The sequence below is a fragment of the Protopterus annectens genome, chromosome 11.part0, assembly GCF_019279795.1.
Source record: "Protopterus annectens isolate FY-2018-M chromosome 11.part0, PAN1.0, whole genome shotgun sequence".
NCBI lineage: Eukaryota > Metazoa > Chordata > Ceratodontiformes > Protopteridae > Protopterus > Protopterus annectens.
The window spans coordinates 464,356,860-464,379,539 of record NC_056745.1 but is presented as its reverse complement, the minus strand read 5'-3'; the positions used below and the strand labels follow the sequence as shown (position 1 = coordinate 464,379,539).

At 41.2% G+C, this 22,680-nt stretch overlaps 1 protein-coding gene across 1 annotated transcript in view; it reads left to right on the top strand.

Moving 5' to 3' along the window:
* PHYH (phytanoyl-CoA 2-hydroxylase) overlaps window positions 1-22,680 on the top strand; it is a 930,440-nt gene that overhangs the window by 795,776 nt on the left and 111,984 nt on the right. Inside the window, exon 8 of the mRNA XM_044087967.1 lies at window positions 4,214-4,348. Coding sequence (XP_043943902.1) covers window positions 4,214-4,348 — 135 coding nt within the window. The remainder of the gene's footprint in view (window positions 1-4,213; window positions 4,349-22,680) is intronic.

Sequence of the window (22,680 nt, the reverse complement as noted above, 5' to 3'; positions counted from 1 at the left end):
ACTGCAGCTAACAGCCTGGGAGATCCCATAAATAACTTCAGCCTATCTCTCTCCAAGGAAGTTCAGCGGATACTAACAGAGGCTCGAAGACCATCCACCAGAAAGGTTTACTTAGCAAAGTGGAAAAGATTCAGCAATTGGAATACCAGCAAGGGACATGATGCATCATTGTTGAGCATCCCACTCATCTTGGAATATTTGGCAGATATGTTACAGAATGGCCTCTCATATTCTTCCATAAAGATACATGCATCTGCTATTTCAGCTAGATACAACACTGATCCTCCTGTTTTTTCGCACCCTTTACTAAGGCAATTCCTCAGGGGAATCAAGAACATTAAGCCACCAAGAAAGGCCCCAGTGCCAGCCTGGGACCTCAATTTTGTCCTAGAAAAACTGACTCTACCCCCATTTGAGCCAGCAGCTTCAGTTGACTTGCAATTTCTCTCATGGAAGACGGCTTTCCTGTTGGCAATTACATCAGCAAGAAGGGTTTTGGAACTACAGGCCCTAATGGCAATACCACCCTTTATTATTTTTCACAGAGACAGGGTTTCATTAAGGACCAACCCTACTTTTATGCCAAAGGTGGTATCTAGGGTTTCTTTAAATCAAGCCATTCATCTGCCTGCTTTCTTCCCCAATCCTGAGAACAAGGGGGAAAGACTGTTGCATACCTTGGGCATTCACAGACAACTTCGTTACTACCTGGACAGAACCAAGGCCAGTAGGAAGTCTGAACAACGTTTTGTAGCTTACGCCCCTGCAGTCCAAGGAAAAGCAATTTCAAAACAGACTATTTCAAAATGGATTGGGCATTGCATCAGATTCTGTTATTCCTTTCATGGAAAGACTGTTCCAGCCAATGTCAGACCACATTCCACCAGAGCTACAGCCACCTCTACAGCATTCTTAAGAGGGGTGCCTACTAAGGACATTCTAGAAGCTGCTACATGGAGCTCCGTGCATACATTCTCCAAACACTACAATCTCCCTCTATACTCCAGATCCAGAGCAGGCTTTGCTTCGGCAGTCCTGCAGGGTTTGATTGCCACACCATCTTTTCCTAGAGCATTCCTCCTCCCCAGCTAAGCTATGGTATTCTACCCACATGTTATGACTGCAGTTGCATTCTTGAAGGACATAGTACAGTTTTGTACCTACCATAAATGTAGATGTCCGATAGACATGCAACTGCAGTCGGATTTTCCCACCCTCCATACCCCTCTATGCCTAGGGTCCACTCCTATCCCTGTTTCTCTTAGCTGGGGATATCTGTTATGGTGTATTTGTTTTATTGCTCATTTATTTGTTTGGAATCCTGTTTTTGTCTTCCAATTTGATTACAGCCTTCCTTGGAGGGCACCTGGCATCTGGGGCAAGAAACACTGAAGAAAATGGCGTCGGCTGATGCTTATGTACTCCAGCCGCTCTGACGTCGGAGAGAAATGCGACATCGGCCGACGTCGGACCCAGACTTTGGAATCCGGCCGACTGAGGGCTGCCTGAGGCAGGACAACCCACATGTTATGACTGCAGTTGCATGTCTATCGGACATCTACATTTATGGTAGGTACAAAACTATACTTTTCACACAGTGAAACTCTAGCTTGGCTGGGTTTTTCTAACAGTTTTTACTGAACGGTTTGTTTATGTGTCCTTTTTACCCTTTGGTTTGGATTATCTAATTACCTTCACTTTCCAAATCTCTAAACCCACTGAAGTAAATATTTCAGAATTCAAGGATGTCAGAAGTACTAATTTCATAAAATTCTATGATAAAATTTCAAAATTCCCTTGTAGAAGTTTCACCCAAATGTTGTTGCATCAGGTAGCGCTTCACAAAGAAATGATATGCCCACTTAGATAAACGTATAGAACTTGCAGTCCCAACCAGATGTATATATAGTGGACCACCAACATAATAAGCTCTGCAGTAAAAAAAACTCATTAAAGTATATAGCTGATCAATAGACCCTCATATATCTACAATAAAAAACTTCTTAAAGTATATAGCTGACCAGAAGACCTTCATATCAAGTATAACATCAAAAAATAGACTAAAAATATTAGTAGGTCTAGTAAAGCAGCGCACAAACTTAGGGCTAGCATCTGAATCTAAGGATAATTACAGATAATTCTTTAGATATGTTTAAAAACTAAGAAATAACACTCAAAGAGTGCTATGAAATTACAATGGCACCCCCTACTCTGATCTAGTAGATGTTGCCAATATGCTATCTAACAAATTCATTACAAATGTTGTCGCAAGGATGACTATCCAAAGGGCACTTATCCCTGAATCTCTCAGATCCCTCATAATCACTAAAGAATATGTACTGAAGGAGCTCTTCAAGACTAAAAATAATATGTAGCTATTTAATAAATAGTACTAAAACCCCCCGGCAAAGCCCACACCTTTATCTATTTAACCTTACTGGCTTTGTCCCTAATGTTAGGTGACCCAGGAAATTATAGACCCAAATGCCTGACAAGTGTTATTTGTAAAGCAATGGAACATATTAGAACTGACGTACAAAGCTATGAAATTAAAAATCACATCAGGCTAGGCCTCCAACAGTTTGACTTGTTCAAGGGAAGATCCTGTTTATTGAATTAGGTTAACTTATTTGAAGGCGTAAAGAGGGATGCTGATAGAGGTTGTGCTGTTCACACAGAGTATCTTGACCTGGACATGGCATTTGACATCATCCTCCATGCTAGAATAGCTGGTAAGCTTTATGCATTGCAAATAAATCTCTGTGTAGTAAGATAGATAGCAAATTGGCTAAAAGACAAAATAGCATAGTTTGGGCAGAAGGGGATCTTCTCAAAGAGCATGAAGGTGTCCAGTGGTGCCCCTGTCCCACAGGACTCAGAGGTGGGACCTCTTTTGTTCTGCATTTACTTTTCTAATCTTCATACCATGAACTGGGACGTCTGGCTAGTCATGTTTACAAATGACTGTAAACTGGAAGTCATTGGGGAGTCCCCCTCTGATGACTGTAAACTGGAAGTCATTGGGGAGTCCCCCTCTGACACTAAAGCCCTTCAACGAGAATGTACAGTTGTAAATACCTATTCTGTGAAAAATGAGCTTAAATAAGTGCTAAAAAGTACAATATTGTCATAGCTGATAAAAATCCCCACCCCTAGCATACAACATAGACAACAACCCACTTAAAAATGAGCATGTTGTTAGAGACCTTGGAACTTGGTTTAATCCCTTCTTATCTAATCATCATATTAGTCATACGGTTCTTCTGCATAGTACAGCTAGTGCATAGTGCAGCTAACTGCAAAAAGGAATATCATCCAGATCAAAAGAGGCTGTTCTCCACTTATGTTCAGCATTAGTTAGGTCAATTTTTGAAAACAATGCCCCCTGTGGGATGTGCCTCACTGGACATATCAAACAACTAGAAATACCCCAAAGTCTCTTAACTAAGATCATTGGCTTAAAAAACCCTAAGCTACCAACAAAGACTGGAAATACTGTCTTTTTATTCAGTATCTTATATATTTCTGAGGGGAGATCTATGCCTTGACTTCATTGCCATTAGGGTCTCAGGAACCCTGACTCTCGTATTTTCAAAGGTCAGGTAGTCACACAGACCCCACAACCAATGATGTAGCTTTTCATCAGCAAGTAATTTAAACATGGTAGAGAGATAGGCTTATTACGCAATGCCTTCACCCCATCTAGGATAGAATCCTGATGCAAATTTAAATTGTGATACAGTATATTCCCTCAGATGAGAAATAGATTATTGGATGAGTATTCACAAATTCACACATCCTTGAAAAGGGAGATGCAGTCTAAGGGTGGATACTGATAAGGTATAAATGGTTACAAGTTTCATTTGCCTTGTATTTCTTCTGATACTCTTGACTAGCCTAGTGGGTCAGGCAGTTCTTTTGTGCAACTGGTCTGTGTTTCTCTGGAAATTAAGCTGCTGCTGCTGCTTCTTGGTTGCATTGGTCAGTAGCAGTGCTGTGTCCCAGCTGTCACATTAATGCAGTAGGGAAGTAGTATTTGTCACATTAACAAGAAATACTTTAAGGTAAGTGGACCTGAGAGATGAAGAGTTAAATAAAGCAGCTGTAAATCAAACTTGGTGTTTGGGTGTAGAAAGACTGTGAAATTACTTATAAGAACTGTATTTTTCAGATCATGACCCCATCACTCATTTATTTTGTTCTATTTTTGAAGGCAATTTCCTGCCATTATGCAAGTGCTGACTGCTACTACATTGATGTGAAAGGCACTACCCAAGAAAATATTGAGGCTGAAATCAGGGAGTTAGCAAAAAAGAGATATGGAACTGATTCCTCTCTTACACTAAAGGTGAGTATACATGAAATTGCAGAAGTGTAATGCTATAAATTTAAAAGCTGGAATAGCTTGTGTAGATTAGAAGTGTGTATTTAACTGGCATGCAGTAACAGCAAGGTGTCCCTTCATTAGCAGCCTCCTGTTTGCATTCTGTACTCCAAACCCAAATCCACAAAAATGAACCTGTTGTAAGTTAAGTCTTCTGGAATTTTCAGTACTTCTGCATATTCTGTTCTGTATATTTACACATTTAAATAAAAAGCTGTGTAAAATAGCCAGCTCCATTGTCATAGAGGGATAGAGACTTGGTTATGACCCAAGTTCGAATAGCAGCTTTGGCAGTTTTTGGAGGTGGTGCGGGGAAAGTATGATTGACAGTACATTGCCAGTTTACCTGGTGTGTGTGTGTGTGTGTGTGTGTGTGTGTCTGTGTGTGTTGGGGGGGGGCAGGATTCATATTCTGTCAGTGTTTTTGTTGTAGGATCCCCAGTGAAGACTAGAGGGATGGTTGGCTTCAAGATGGGTAGGGCAATCCTGAGGGGTTACATTAGCCACAGAAGCAAGTTATATACACTTGCTGATGACTGTTGCATGCTGAACCTTGTGTCAGTTACAGGCATGCACAAAGAGGTCAGGGCCTTAAAGCTACAACTCCTGTGTCCTTAGATGGGTGAATGCCCTGCTTTCTGCTTTTTGCTGCTTGGCTCTTGACTCTAGGAGGAATGGGACAATGGAAAGAGAGGAGCTTGATTGTCACAGAGGCATGGAGGAAAAACATAAATACTTGTGTAAAATGCTGTTCTGTTTTTATTTTTTTGTAATGGAATTCCCTCCCAGCTGGCTAACATCTCATGATTAGTATGCTACCTACACTACTTTTCTACTTTTTGATAACTTTATATCTTGTAAAACTGTAGCATGGGGAACGGATCTAATTACTAAAGTAACTTATTGAGTGAGGAGAGTATACTCAAACTACAATAATTCACTTCTGAAAAATGGTCTGTAGCTTGAAAAAAAATCTGTTTTTCAAAGGGAAATGATGTTAAGTCAACAGTTATTTTATTATTATTATTATTAGTAGTATTATTATTATCATCATTATCTCTGTTATTGTTGAGCAATAAGCTTCTGAGATGAAAGAAGGAGGGTGGCTGAGTCATTTTTGTAAATAATACATGAAAGCGGTGGTGGTGCTGCGATATGGTATTCATGCTTGAATGGGCGTACCTTCGTTGAAGGTTGTGCATCAGGGCTGGTAACTCAGCACGTAAAAATCAACTACCAATCATTAGTGAACCGGAGTTCCGCTGTGGCGACCCCTAACCAGTTAAAAAAGCCAAAATACACAACAACAACAACATGAAAACAGTAAACAGTGTGTGACAGTATTATGTTTTGTGTTTGTTTTTTTTTTTGTTTTTTTTTTATCAGCACATGTGGATCATGTATTAGAATGTGGATCACATTCCACCAACTACTTTATTCATGCTACGAAATGAGCCAAATCAGTTTGGGTTTGCCTTATTTCTATTCTTATGCTCAGTATCATACCTCAGTACATTTTTGTCACTGTATTACTTGTTGCTATCATGTATTGTGTCTTTACTGCCAATGTCAATGTGAATTTCCGTATAAATGGCTCTACATTTTGTTGAATGTTTAGTTGTATTGTCTGGCCTGTCAGGCCAGGTAGTGATTAAAAAGGATCCTTAGACCAGTTATCCTATCTGGTTAACAAATGTTAAATAAAAAAAAATAAGTAAATACATTGATTGCTTGTAGGATCAGTACTTTATCTTGGCTAGCAGGAAATGAAGGAGCAAAAACTTGAAACCTAATTGAACTCTCACAGGATAGCAACTGTGGAAGATAGCCAGTGTGAGGATCATTGGGTCTAGTCACCACATAATCCCAGGCCAAACCCAGAATATAGGCAGAAGGTAAGTGATTAGAAGGCTTGGCATTAATTAAAGACTGCTAACAAAGCAGCTCCTGACCCCTCTTATGTTGTGCCCTTCACCCTCTTCTCCCCACTCGGTTATTGACAAATCATGCTTACCTACTCCACCAGCTGGTGATGCAGAGAATGGTCAGAGAAGCATCTTTTAAATTTCCAGTTTTAAGTTGATCATCAAGATGTTAGCACTATCCCTTCCTTACGTGAGCATCCGAAACAATGTGGCAGCCAACTTGCTTTAGTGAACTGGACCCCTGAATCATACACAGAGAGCTCTGTTGTCAGAATACAATGATGAGAGTGTACTTTCCTCACCTCTCCCTGAATGCAGTTAAATTGTCTTGCAGTTGTTGAGTAAGGGTTCATGGTACCCGCACATGGATGGCTATGAGTTCCCTTGTCCAATAAGTTAATATAAATATGCTGTCTGCTGTCTTTTGAGATTTGACCATGAATGTGGGAGTGCACCCTTAGAGAACATAATTTGACATCATTTTAGGTCCTACATGCACCTATCACTACCAGATGCCCCTTCCCGGGTGCTGTTGACTTATTCCCCAACACTTGCATGATATTCTCTTCTCATGCCTCCAGCCAGACAAACTTCTAGAGCCAGGAGTAAGAGAGTATTTTCTCTGTCCCCCTGATTCAGCCTTGAGAAGTGAGTCTGAGGATAATGAGGTCCTTGCTTCAGAGGCAAACAAGAGTGAAGCCTTCTGTGGATTGTGTTATGTCCAGTTACATTGCCCTGTAAATGCTTTAAGGAGTATCAGGGGAAAAACGAGGAAGAAACTTGAATCATTGCATCTCTGGAGCATGCCATTAAGAATTCTGTGTTTTGCAGAGTGAAAGCATCTACTTCTGGTACTTTTGTTCCTAAAGTGGGAGATGTCCATTACAAACTCCCAGCAGAGTGAAGCAAAAGTGTACCTAAGCAGTTTAGGATGCATTTCTATGCAATATTTTCAATTCAACATATGCCCAAGAGGCCACATTATCTTTCCAAACTATTGCCTAATAAGGAATCTAGGGCTTGGACAGATTAAACAAATGGTGATTTTCTCTGACCCTTTTTTAATTAGATCATGCAGTTTTCTGTATCACCTGTCCAGGTTCCAACCCTTTCTAGGAAATTAGACACTGGGCAAGCTGGCAGCCCTTACTTATTCTTGAGTTAAGGAAGAGCTGATGAAATCCATTACCACTTCTTCAGCAGTAGGCTTCCATGTGACCCACTGTAATATTCATTGTCCTAATGCTATGGCAAGGGCAGCAGTCTCTAGTACATACCTGCATATAATGGTAAAGTGGAGGCTGCAGTCTTTTCAACTATGAGATCAGGCAGGCTGCTCTTAACACCCCCTTCTAGAAAGATTCTCTTTTGGGAAGTTGATGACCTCCAGAAACCGAATCAAACATCAGCCGCTGTATAGGGTCTCTGAACCCCCCCCCCCAATTCCATTCTGCTTCCTTAGATTAGTGTCTCACAGCAAGAGGAAGGCTGACAGCATAGAACAGTCTTGCCTTCCCTTCTGTCTTGGCCAGGTCATCTTAGAAGGGCAAACTCACTGGTCCAGGACTTGATTTTCCTCACTGCAATCCTGGACTGCCCATGGTTGGGCACTTTATTTCTGAGTTTGTTATGACCTGTGGAACCATCACAAAGGACTGCTGAATTCTCAAAATAATCTTAGCCTGCCATTTCTTGGACCCTTTAAGCCTGCCACCAGAAAAAGCTCTTCTCAAGACCAAAAAGTCTCTCCAGAGATGCCATCTTGAAACAGGCCCAGACTGTCCCTCTGAAATGAGCAATAAAGACTGTTCCTCCTTTGGAATGATGTCAGATGCTTTACTCCTACCTCTTTTTAGTAGTGAAGTGGATGGGAGGCTCCTATCCTATATTGACCCTGAAATACTTCAGTGACCACATCCAGTGTGTGTGAATCTTTCTACTGGTTGAGCCGCTGTACCAGAAAAACAAACTTTGGGTTACTACACATCTGTCATAAAATCCTTCTGGCTAGTTTTCCCCTAACTGTACTTGTCCTCTTGTCTATGGCCAGTGCTGGTCTTATGGTGCCTTTAGTAGGGAAATCTGAGGGTACATAACCCCCAGTGAGGTAATGTTGTTGTCAGTTCCAATCAGTTATTTTCACCACTTTGAAACAGTTAAGTCTCTCAGCTGCATTTTCTGCCTCATGAATGGAATGTTGGTCTTAAAGCCTATATGTCATAAATGATATTGAAGAAGCAAATATGTTCAGTCAGTATTGTTCTGTCATTTAAAATTGTTTTGTCTTAAAGGCAATGTTTACCCCTCTCAAATTCTGAAGTGTCCTTGTAGTAGATAGATTGCTCCAAAAGGTCTTCATTTAGATTGCTTTGTTTGTTTGTTTGGGTGTAAGCCACAGTTCCAAAAACTGTGAGTACTTCCCAATGTTTAGCAAGATTGTTGCTTCTGCAGCATAATTTTTTTGGCCATGACTGTGCTACAGAAAACCAAGGTTTGACTAGTATCCATAGTGTTGGAAAAGCTGATCAGGAAGCACTGGGAGTGAGTGGACAATAACAGTTCAACCTTCTGGAGGTGGTGATTGTTATTGGTGGCATTTTGCCACTAAGGTGCAGCTCCTACATTTGGGACTCAGATGTCATGAGCTCATCAAAATAAGCCATGTCACTCTAACTTGGAGTCACAGATATGAAGTTGTGTACCTTCACACTGGGTGTAGCATAGTAGGCATTGCATTTCACAGTACTTTCTGTCTAGTGGAGGATAATAGTAAAATCAGAAAAATCTAACCCTACAGTAGGTAACAGCTAAGATTCCTAGTCAAATATTAAATGCAGTGCCATAGCTAGATTGGCTTTCATGCCTGTCTTCTGGTTTCCTTAAGTGCCAGTGCAAGAAAAATAGTTTGATAAGCTTACTAAGCTTGGAAGACATAGGATTTACAAGTCATATTAGATACAGAGAAAATTATATAAACTGTAAAAGTTGTTTAAACTCAACCATAAAAATGGAAGAGACTAGTACTTAAGAAATAGAGGATAAACATAAGGTAAGGAATTATGACCATGAAGAGACTGTTTGAAAAACTAGAAATAAAAATTTTCCACCAGTTCTTCCAAAGTGGTACCTATGATGGATTCCCAGGGAAACTGCAGCCAGGCAGACAAAAAAAATCCCTAAAAGAGACTCACTTGCATTGGTTTAGACTATGAGAAAATTAAATATTTAAACACAAGAGCAGGCCTCAAACTCATGAACTTTTGGCAGTTATTCTTTGCACTGAGGAACCAACTTCACTTCATCTTAAACTTAATATAATCCTACTCCGCCAATAGTATTTTACACTCTTGAAAAATCACTAATGCAGAGTTATTTAAAACACAACTAAAGCTTCACCTATCAAATCAATGGATCTGCTCCAGTACATCTCCATCATAAATGTTATTGTCAGCTTACCATATCATCAAACCATTTCTCTACATTCAGAATCCTGTGATCCATACCCAGTTTTCAAGGATATCTGTAGAATTTTAGTAGTATCTCTGCTCAACCCTCACATCTGTACATCTAATATTAACCTTATGATAGCCATATATATTTATATCCACATTTTATATATATATATATATATATATATATATATATATATATATATATATATATATATGGGTCTACCTGACATTGCTGACATTTCAAAATGCCGACAGTCTTATGGCCGGCACCATATGATTGACATTTGAAATGCCGACAGTGTGGAAATGGCATCTCAGTACAGTGCGGAATGGAAAGATTTCCATTCCTGCACTGTAGTGCGATCTCGGAGTTCGTATATTAAAGTTGCAGGGGGGTGTAGACCCCCTGCTAGCAGTGTAAAGAAAGTTTTTTCTTTCTTTTTTACGGTCTACTTCCATTGTCGACATTTCAAATGTCGTTCATACAATACTCATTAATCAATACTCAATATAGTGTCGGCCATATGGGAGTCGGCATTATGAAATTTCGGCAATGTGAAGTAGATCCATATATATATATATATATATATATATATATATATATATATATATATATATACACACACACACAGAGAATTGTCTCTGAACCTGCTGTACACCCCATCCACCCCATCTCTTAACATTAATATTTTCTGGCCTGCCTGGTTCCTTCCCTCATCTCCATTTGATAAGCTAGTGCAACAGCAACAATCTGGCCTTGAATGTAAGAGGTGCTTCAACCTGTGGAGGTTAAGGGGGTAGCAGTAGAAAGAGTCAAAAGTACCAAGTTTCTGGGGATGCATATCTCCAATGACTTATGCTGGATGACTCACATTAACCACACAGTGAAGAAGGTACACCAAAGTCTGCATTTCCTATGAAAACTGAGGAAGGCAAACTTGGCAGAGACCATCCTCAAAGCCGTCTATAGGGGGACCATCGAGAATATCCTCACTAATAACATCATTGTATGGTACGGAAACTGCAAAGCATCTGACTGCAAGGCCGTCCAGAGGCTAGTGAAGGCAGCGGAAAAAAATCATTGTTTCCTCTGTCCCATCCATGGATGAGCTGCATGAGACTAGGTGTCTGGGAAGAGCTAGAAAAATAATAGATGATCCCACTCATCTTGCACATGGCATGTTCTTCCGCCTCTCCTTGGGTAGATGATATCGCAGCTTACACTGCAAAACATCTCGATGGAACAGAAGTTTCTTCCCTCTATCCATAAGGCTCCTGAACTCAAATATCAAGCATGACAGTAGGTAACAGGATCAATATGCCACAAGCTGTGCTACACTGTCTATAGTGATTATTTGTCAATTGCTTAATAACTGGAGCAGTTAGTCGATCTGTTCTATTACTGTTAGTGCAATAGCCAGAGTGAGTCATCACTCCATATATGTGCAATATGAACAGAGTTTATCACATTACTAATGTAGATTTGCAATAGTCTAAGCAAATCACAATGGGAATTCTTAATCTGTGCAATACTTACTAGTATAATATTGTCCAATATGTGGTAAATTTATGTGTTGTGAAGTATCATAATTATTACTGTATGTGAATCTCTCTTACTGTCCCTCTAATTATATGTTATGTTATGTTATATCTTGCAATGGGACCAAGCAACAACATTTCAGCTGGCACTGCTAGGTACATCTGATCAACAATAAAGTTTACTTTGACTTTGACAGTGTTTATTGTTATTCAGTAAGAATACTTCAGAATTGTACAAGATTATTCCTGAACAGAGTCCCATTCCACAGTGATGCAGCCAACATCATTCCCACCACAAACTCATTGCAGTCCTCCCAGTGAAAATGAACATATGATTAATTTCACTGGTATATGTATTGATCACCAAGAGAAAATGGGAAAGATCCCCTCTTCATTACTTCCTGATAAACAAAAAGATTATAAGCCATACACAGTCTACTGTAGCTATAGATTAAAATCAGGATGACATTACATTAGACTTCCATTACATCATTTTCCTTCTCTGTTGCCATCAGTTCCACTCCCCCCAGTGTATTCACATTGGGGTTGTTTTGGCTTAAGTGCAGTAGTTTGCATTTGTTTGCATGGAACCTTCACTGCCACCTTTCTGCTCATTTGTTGTTCAGCCTGTCCAGTTCCTTCCATAGACTGTTGTGTCTGCTCTCCACGGCTGCATCTGTTTATTTCGTCAGCAAAGAAGCTGGTCCTTCTCACTGTTTCTTCAGATATGTCTGAAACAGACACATTGAAGAGTGCTGGACACAGGATAGACCCCTGTAGTACTCCTCTGAAAATTGTGTTAATTTCTTACATCATCCCTCTTCCCACAATCTTCTATATCTTACCATTCAACCTTGCAGCAGTGCAGCTCTTCCAACAACCCCTCTGGCTTTCCTATCACTTTCCTTTGTGCAACCAAGTCAGAGGCCTTGCCGTAGTCCAGTCACACAACTTCAGCTCTTAGTCCTCTGTCAAGTCAACCTGTAACCCACTCATAAAACTGGATCAGATTTACCTTCCTCTTGCAACTAATTTAACCAGATGTAGTGTAGTTTTATGCTGTTTGGATCCATGCTAACATTTTTTTGTGGGACCTTAGAGATATTCAAGGTCCTCATAAAAGGAAACTCTCTTTATACTACAATAATTCTGATGCTGATATTGCTATTAGCACATAATTTGTTGTGACAGTATTGCTTAGAGAACAACTTGCTATTTTTTTTTCTTCCAATTTAACCAGATATTTAAATGCACATTAGTTGTCTCTGAGTTCCAAGAAAAAAAAATACCAACTGGAAGGCATCACAGAAAAGTTTACATCTCATTTATTATGGCTTACCCCATTTTGTATCTAGATTTTTACAGTCCATCCGAATACCGTACCTCATAAACTTGTTGCTATCGGTTTTAAATACAAAATTGTTTAATTTGTCTGTTTTATTCTCACTTAACTAGTGTAAGTTTTCATTGTATATTTCGGCTACCTGGTAGACCATTTTTTTTGTCACACATTGAATATTTTAAGAGAAAGAAATCTGTTTAAAAAAAAAAAAAAGTTAAGCTGTCAAAATGTTACCAGCCTTCTTTTTCAGATTCTTTACATACATTTTTTACTGTTGCTGCTGCTGCTGTTAAGCTAATAGGGTCTTTATGTCCCTGAACTTTTCCCAATCTCTCCTTTCTGACTTGCTTAGAGTCCTAATTCCATTTGTAATCGAGTCACCAATCACCCAGTACCATTTTTTGTGTCATCACACTGCTAGGTGTCATCAGCTTCACTTCCTACATGTGTATCCTTCCTTTCTGTAATCATTCCACCTCTGCTTCCATCATTCTCAGTCATTCCTGACATCTGTAATGGTTAACTTTTCCATGTGGTGCACCTAATCTCTTCCACATTCTTCTGCTGTTCATGTATGACCTCTCCACTGTTTTGTCTCTTTTGCCCTCTTCTTCTCCTTCCATCTGGCTGAGTGCCTCAGCTTGTCCCCTTTCTTTCTGGTGTCCTTGTTGTGCTGGCTCCTGCATATGTACCTTGATTCTTTCTCCCTCTTATCGTTTTCACTACTGTTTGCATATCTCTTTCCACAATGGCTTCCTTCTCCTTCTGCTCGCCCTTCCCTTTGTTGCTGCATTACCCCCCCTTTCTCCAGTCACCCTCCTCTGTGCCACCCCAGTTAATGTACTCCTGTGACAAACTGTGTCTATGTTCTGTTCTTTGCCTTTCTCCCCTTATCTTTTCCTGTCCCATTTTGTTTCTCCCCTTATCTTGTCCTGTTCCATTTTGTGTAGCCTCCTGTTGCTGCCTTCCCTCCAGTCCCAGTCTATCCTTTGCCTGACTAGCTAGTCCATTAGCATCTCTAGCTTGCATATTGCACTATAAAGCACCTTCAGTCTACTACAGATCTTTGCCAGTCCAAAGCATCCTGAACCAATCAGCTGCTCCGCATCCTGTGTGTCTCAGTATTCTGTCTCTCACTGTTCTTGCACAGCCTGTGCTACTCCTTTTTTGTCCCATTATCGGATTCCAAACTTTATTTTATTTTTCCTTATATTTTTCTACCCAACTAGACCTTTGAAGTATTACCTTTGACTAGCTAAGCAAATGCCATGACAAACTGAAAGATTATTAAAATTAGAGGGCAGACTAATTACATTAACATTCCGTACTCAGGGGTAAAAGATTAACTATATCCACTACCTCTTTCTTATGAAGGAGTTCCTGAAAGACAAAGAATTAGCTATGCCCAGTGACTGACTGTTTCTGATTAACCAGTTTCATAAGCCTTTCAGAAGCAAGCAGTTCACATCTGGTACTAATCATATACAAGGGAGACTCAAACACAGTTCTTTTAGAAGCAAGAAATGTATACCTAGTCTGGAGAAAAAGATGATGAATGAATGCTTATCTTAATCCAGACTCTACAAAAGCAATAGACAGAGAGGCATTAAAAGTATGTTGGGTTTTAGTCTCATAGATTCATAGACTGTTACTTAGGTAATGACCCAGAGCGCCTTTCTAAGCCTAGCCAAGTTTTCCTGAAAGAATAATGATGCCCTGTATCCAAATAGGACATCAAGGATGCCCTGTATCCAAATAGGACATCAACTATAAAAAAAAGTTCAGAGTAATCAGATACTAACCCCAGGATGTGTCATATTTGGGGGAATTCAGTTTAATAGGGAATATTTTAAATGTCCAATGAAAGACCTGTCTTTCCCTATGAAGGTACTGTGAAATGATGAGGCTTCATTAATATATGGGTTAATTTACCACTATTAAACAACTTCATGATGCTCCAAATTTAACATTTCAACACCTAAACACTCAAATATCCAGCTCTCAGAAAGGCAGATAGACTGTTTAGTGAACCTTCTGTTGAAACTTTTTTTTTATGATCTAAAAACCTGAGACAGTTACTTTTACAGTAAGCAGTGCTTTTACTACCCTACCCAAAAACAAAGAATCCAGGGTGATGTACACATTTGATCTGATGTTGTCAGTTTTCATTCATTCCTCAACTAATGGGTTTGGATCCGATCCTTGGATCTGTCTCAGCCGTTACACTAGCTTTTGCCTTCAAAAAACTCTTGAGCTTCTTTCCTAGCCATAATGCAAAAATCACTAACATCCCTCACATCTTGTTTGTTTCTTTTGAGTCTCTACATTGTCACCTTCAGCTCTTGAGTGTAGAGTGGGAGATAAATCTTTTTTGCATTTTTCTTATTTAAAACTACTTTCTTAGTCTTTAATTTTATTTTCAAGTTACTACTGCTGATATTCTTATACTTCATACTCCTTTGAGTTTACCCTTTTCCTATCATTGTTGGTAGGCCTAGCCTTCTTTCCCTACACCTTTTACACTTAGTGTATACCTTTTGCTTACCATAGTTGGTATTTTTCTCACCCTCTTTACCAGGTAATTGTATATCTTAACTTACCATTGTTGGTATTTAGCTTTTTCTGTTCTTTCTAGTTAAAAAAAAAAAGTTTAGTGATCCTGTTATTTTTGTAATTTTTCTGTTTTCAAAATGCCCGAAAAAGCAAGGTTAAAAAAATGTGATGTGTGGGCACAAGTTGCCTTATTCCAGTGCCCATAATCTTTGTGTATGTTGCTTGCACCTGGAGCATTTACAACAGGATGACGGCATCTGTCGTGGTTTTAGCCCTTCAAGCACTGGCTAACAGGAAAAATAAATTGTTTTTGAAAGGCTTGCTGCCAACTTCCTTCTCTGAAGCCATTACTGGGGCTCAATCCCCCAAACACAAAACTATAGACCCTACAAAAAGGTCTAAATCTTCTGAGTCTTCAGCCTCTTCCTCCTCAGAACCTAAGAAGAAAAAAGAGAAATCAGATCTGAAATTGCTCATGGTCCGACCCTTGTCAGATCTGATCATTCTTATACTATATCCAGCACCCTCAGATCCAAAATCCTTACCGAAAACAACTTATTCTCCTTGTCTGGATTCAGTCTCATCCAGAGTGCCTTCTCCCTTTTTAGAGAGGTGCTCTAAATCTCCATCCCTAGCATCTTCTCATTCATCCAGAAGTCTTATGGAAGCAGATGTGGAGAGAAATTCTTCACGGCACAAATTCAGATGGAAGATGCTCATCGTGTTTCACTGCTGCAGTCATTACACTTGGGTTACCCTGCCGACAGGCGGTCCCGCAGTCGGCCAGAGTTCCAAAGTCTTGGTCCGGCGTCGGTTGCTGTCGCTTCTTCCCTGATGTCAGTGCGCCAGGGGTATATAAGATGCAGCTAATGCCATTTTCTTCAGTCTTTCTTGCCGCATGGTGCCCGAAGCAAAAGCAGTTCGCAAGTGCCAGTCGGCCAACTCCTGAGAATTTCAAATTCTAATTTCAGAACCGAAATCTTCAATAAAGCAAAGTACCCCGTTGGGGAAACTTTTTCTTGCCTCAGACCGATGTCAGTAAAAGTTAATAACTGCATTTCTTGTGGGAAGCAAATACCTCATAAGGATTTTCATTCTTACTGTATTCCATTCCTAGACCCAGACCACTACGTCACTAGTTGTCGGTTTTGTGCTAGATTTAACAAGCGCACTATTAAACGTCGGTTTGATTTTGCTCACCATTATTTTGGCCGAAGGTTCAATTATACCATGCCGTCAGAACAACCGACGACCGGAATACACAAAAAATGCAAAGACAAAGATAAGGACAGGCATCTGAGGTCCAAAACTGACAATGAAGCCTCTTCTAGGCCAGTCGCCGGTTCTCAGAGAGGCACTTTCGCAGCCCCTGACACCTGCTACCTCAGAGCCACAGGCCACCTCCGACTCCCACGTGGAGATTTCTAGGCCTCTGGAAACTCAAGGTGTTGGCCCTATGGAAATTAACCCCTCAGATGGGTCCGGAGCCGCTGAGTAGGCATCGGCTTCTGAGGGTGTTTTCAGACTTTCACAGCTTACCATCAAAACAACAACCAAGTCTAAAACTCCATTAAAGACAAAGAAACAAGTACAGCATTCACCTGGACAGGCCTCCATGCCTAAAAAATAGATGCTCAAAATGGCCAAAGACCTAATTACTCTGATCAGGGGTTCCCATCCCCCTCCTGATAAAAGGCCTAGGCAGGATACAGACTATGATTCCTCTGACCAGGTTTCCATTTCTTCTGATTCCTCTTTAGACCAGGGATGCTCTTTACCCCCCTATGAGGACTCTGATGCTGAAGAATCAATTCCTTCAGCCTCTCTTCCTGAGGATTACTCTTTTGGGGAAACTTTACATACCATGGGGGAGCATTTCCATTGGGAGAGCCAGGATTATTCGGAATCCAAGAAAAGGCTCAGAGATTTTCTTTTATTGCCTCAGCACAGGCCCCTTGCTATTCCGCCTGTGTTAGATATTGTGGATGATGTGTTCTCTGAATCCAGTTTAACCCCTGATTCTTTGCCCCCAGCACCAGTCAAGCCAGATAGGTACTACAGAGTTCCTGACTCTCACAAATTTCTTTATAAAAACCCTGCTGCTGACCCAGAAACTATTTCCCAGGGTCCCAAAGGGGTAAAGGCTTCCACTGCAAAAAATCCAGTTCCCTCTGACAGGGATTCTGGAGCATTAGATAGATGGGGGAAGAAAGTTTACACTTCTGCAACTCTAGCAGTAAGGGATTTAAATTGCCAGTTCCACATGCTTAAATACCAACAATATTTATTGTCTCTGTTAAAACAGAAAATGCTTACAAGCTCAGAAGATCCTGACTATAAGGAAATGCAGGATTTATTGCATGCAGCTGAACAAGTGGGAAAACATACTCTGCAATGTGGTTTTGATTCATTAGAGGCTTCTTGTAGAGCCGCAGTTACAAGATCTGTGATTCGAAGGCATGCTTGGTTAAAAGAACAAGGTTTACCTGATCATGTTAAGGCAAAATTACTAGATGCTCCTTTACAGCATGATATCTTGTTTGGTGTTAAGGCAGAAGAGGTATTAAAGAAAATGGAGGATAAGGCAAAATCTATGCAAACAGTGAAGGATTTCTTACAGGTACAGCCACCTCGATTTAGCAGAAATTGGCCTTCTAAAAATCTGTCCTTTCCAGTGTCAGACAGACCACAAAGAGGCAGATACAGATGCCCAAGAGGCAGATCTCAGCCCCAAGGCTCTTACAGACCAAGACAGTGGGGTGCTTCAACCCCAAAAGGAGGAGAAGACAAGTCACAACCTTATAGGAAACCATCCCAAAGACTTCCCCCTTCAAATACCAAGCACTTACCTTTTGGCAGCTCCCTTAGGGGGAAAACTAGCACTTTTTTCACAAAATTGGCATATAATCACCCAAGACAAATGGGTTCTGAATATTGTGTCTCAAGGTTACAGGTTCCACTTTCACACTCTACCAAGGCCAAAAGGAATGCCAGACCTGCCACAAAATCAACGGGCAGAGGCACAATAATAAATTACAGCCCTCATGGACACGAGAGCTATTCAAAAAGTGCCACAACAGGAACAAGGACAAGGATTTTACTCAAGACTTTTCTTGGTCCCCAGAAAGGACAAAGCCTGGAGACCCATACTGGACCTATCTATTCTAAATACTTACCTGGATGTTCCGAAATTCAAAATGTTGACACTACAGCAACTTCTTCCCATGCTAGGCAAGAAGGCTTGGCTTGTTACTTTGGACCTCAAAGAGGCATACCTGCATGTCCCAATCAGACAAAATTGCAGAAGATACCTCAGATTCATAGCTGGCATAATGCATTACCAGTTCTCTGCACTGCCCTTTGGCTTATCTACTGCACCCAGGGTCTTCACAAAATGCCTGGCACCAGTAATTGCATTTTGCAGACAAAAAGGAATTCAAATATATCCCTACTTGGACGACTGTCTTCTTCAAGCAGAGAGCAAGGACATTCTTCTAAAGCATCTGGCATTTGTAAAAAGATTGCTAATTTGCCTAGGGTACACAGTAAACAAAAAGAAGTCAAAACTAGTGCCCTTACAAGAGATAATATTCCTGGGTGCCAGCTTAAATACAACGGCCCAGATGGCTTATCTCACGCCAGAAAAGCAAAGACAACTGACTCAGTACTTCCAATTGATGGCAACAAAAACCCAACTTCCTGCAAGAACAATTCTACAGGCCTTGGGGTTCATGGCGTCCTGCATACTACTAATACCATATGCCAGACTGCATATGAGGAAATTACAATGGTACCTAAAAAGTGTTTGGACTCAACACTGTCACAGTTTGGAAACAGTAATTCCACTTATTCCCTGCCTGCAACAGGAGTTTCGATGGTGGGCACAGGCATGTCACCACAACAAGGGACAGCCTTTCACTTTACCCACAGCCAGGCAGACACTAACAACAGATGCCTCGGATTACGCCTGGGGAGCACACATGGCAGGAAAATGTATTCAGGGCAAGTGGGCCACAGACCAGATGCATCTTCACATCAATCAAAAAGAGATGCTAGCTGTACAAAATGCCCTAACAGCTTTCAAGGACCTTCTGCATCCAGGACAACTATTACTAAAGACGGACAACACCACAGTTATGTGGTACATAAACAAGCAAGGGGACACTCATTCCTATCCCCTCTGCAGACAAGCCATGACTTTGTGGAACACAACACTGACCTATCAAGTTCATCTGCAAGCACAATTCCTTCCAGGAAAGAAAAATACTCTGGCAGACGACTTAAGCAGAAACATCATGGATCCTCACGAGTGGAAATTAAATCCACAAGTATTCAGCATGATAACACAAAAATGGGGGTGCCCAGACATACATCTTTTTGCCTCCCCTCTGAACTGCCAACTACAGAAATTCTGCACAAGGACTTACCACACACAAGCATGGAAAGTGGATGCTCTCTTGTTCAGCTGGAAAACCCTAAAAGTATATGCCTTCCCACCACTGCCTCTCCTTTCAAAGGTACTCCTAAAAGCCAGACAAGAAAGGCCAAAAATTATCTTGATTGCCCCAGACTGGCCACGCCAGCACTGGCACCCAATCTTAAAGAACTTGGCTCAAGGCCCAGCATGGATTTTACCTCAAATTCCCCATCTTCTGACTCAACAAAATAATCAGATCCTGCACAGCCAGCTCAAAACCTTAAACCTGGCTGCATGGCAGATTACTTAGCCAAGCAGCCAACACCTCTCTCTAAAGGTTTTATGGATGTCATTTTGGAGACCAGGAGGCCCAGCACCAGGAAATCCTATTCAGAAAAGTGGAAGAGATTCTGCGCCTGGAACCAGGCACAAAGGTTTGACCCTCTTGTTCCAAACATTCCTCAGATATTACAATACTTAACTGAGATGCTGGACAAAGGCCTATCCTTTTCATCCATTAAGATCCACTCCTCTGCCATCTCAGCTCATTACAACATGGATCCTCCTATTTTCTCTCATCCATTATTAAAACAGTACCTCAGAGGGGCTAAAAACATAAGACTGCCCCGGAGAGCACCAACACTAACTTGGGACCTCAACTTTGTCTTGGAAAAACTAACTTTACCTCCTTTTGAGCCAGCCAATTCAGCAGAATTAAAATATGTGTCATGGAAAACTGCTCTGCTTCTGGCAATAACCTCAGCACGAAGAGTCTCAGAGTTGCAGGCACTAATGGCAGTGGAACCTGTCATAATTTTTCATCAGGACATGGTTTCTTTAAGAACAAACCCTACATTTATGCCAAAGGTGGTATCCAATGTGGCTCTTAACCAAACTATTCACTTGCCAACATTTTATCCAAATCCCCAGAATAAAGGGGAGAGACTTCTGTACTCATTGGACATACACAGACAGTTATGCTTCTACTTGGACAAAACAAAAGCTTTCAGGAAAACTGAGCAATTGTTTGTAACATATGCTGCAGGATCACAGGGAAAGGCTGTTTCAAAGCAGACCATTTCAAAGTGGATAGGACACTGTATCCATTTCTGCTACACACAGCATGGAAAAACTGTACCTAGCAACATTAGGCCACATTCCACCAGGGCAACAGCCAATTCAACTGCCTACCTTAGAGGAGTACCTACCAAGGATATTTTAGAAGCTGCAACATGGAGTTTAGTGCACACCTTTACCAAGCATTACCACTTGCCTCTTTACTCTAAATCCAGAGCTGGCTTTGCCACTGCAGTGCTGCAGGGCCTCATAGCCACCCCAAATCCTTTATAGATCCAGCCACCCAACCTCAGCTTTGGGATTCAACCCAAGTGTAATGATTGCAGCAGTGAAACACGATGAACATAGTACAGTTTTGTACCTACCATAAATGTAGATGTTCGAGTGTATTCACTGCTGCAGTCCAGGTTACCCTCCCTCCATCCCCACTTTCTTACCTGGGACTTATCTATACCTTTCTACCCTATACAACCTATGTGGTGTATTTGCTTGTAACTGAAGGTATTGTCATTATTTTTTATGTATGTTTTATTAGTAATATGTATTGCCTACCTATTTGGGGGCACCTGACATCTGGGGCAAGAAAAACTGAAGAAAATGGCGTCGGCTGCATCTTATATAACCGTGGCGCACTGACATCAGGGAAGACGCGACAGCAACCGACACCGGACCAAGACTTTGGAACTCTGTCCGACTGCAGGACCGCCTGACGCCAGGATAACCCAAGTGTAATGACTGCAGCAGTCAATACACTCGAACCCTTCGGGTCAGAAAGTCCAATCATCTGCTACTTCACCCATTACAACTCCTTTTCTAATCCAACCTGTTGTTTTACAGTCCTAGGATCCAAGTTTTCTGGATCCGTCTTGTTTGGATCCAAAGAAAGCACTTTCTTCGGCTCTGAATACTGCTGTGAGTGCACTGGATGACTCTTGGAGTGGAAGCATCTGTGTCAGATCCAGGAGGTTGGAGTCGACTTTGAGGTTTTCAGAGCCATCTCTTCCTCTCAGAGCCGCAGCACTGGATAGCTCGGCTCTGACTTCCTCCTCAGATGGGTTGTTCTCGGAGCAGAGGAAGGCAATGGGCCAGAAACCTGCTTTCTCAGCTGGGTTGTCTTCCTTCTGTCCAGAGTGGTCTGCCTTTGAGGTTGTGAAGAGAGTGTTCTCTGCTCCGGCAGGACAGATGGGTTCTACCCACATAAATCTACCCTCTACTTCTCAGGTGACTTTCCATCATGAGCCTCAACATTCTACCCCACAGGGATAGCCAGCTTAAAGCTTCCAGACTGCCCAGTAGGGTATCCTAATAAGTTCATAGGTAGGTACTAGGCTATTGGCCCTAGGGCCTATATAAGCCTAGCCAAACGGTACCCTGGCTTTTGCCACCCAAGAAAATTATTTTCCTGTGCCCCTGTCAAGCAGAGCCACAGAAGTGATCCCTGGGGTGAATTTCCTATCTCCCATCCAATCATCAAGATTTTTCTTGAAGAGTGCTAATGAGGAGGTTTGTTTGATATAGATAGGTAGTTTGTTCCAGAGTATGGGAAGTCTCTGAGACAGGATTATCCCTCCAGCATGTTTTGTTTATTGTGGTGACAAGGTTTAGGTCCCTAGAGCATGTAGCTCGGAGGGATTGGGATTTCTTTACGTGGAGCATGTCCAACAGCTCTGGGTTTGACATAGCTTTATATGTTAGGCAGAGATCACCTCTGAGTAGGCGATATGCGACAGAATAAAGCTGGAGCTTTTTGAGACGGTCTGCGTAGGGGATCTGTTTGAGGCCGGTAATCCTCTTTGTGAAGTATTTCTGTGGCCTTTCCAGTTGTTGTAGATGTCTTGTGAGGTACATACTAAAAGGGGCGTTGTACTTTATAATGGGTCTAATGAGTGATGAGTAGTGGGGAACAATTACCTCTTTTCTGGATGAGAAACCTTTTGTAATGAGGTGTGCCACATAGAAGGATTTCCTGAGTACTGTGGCGATGTGATTAT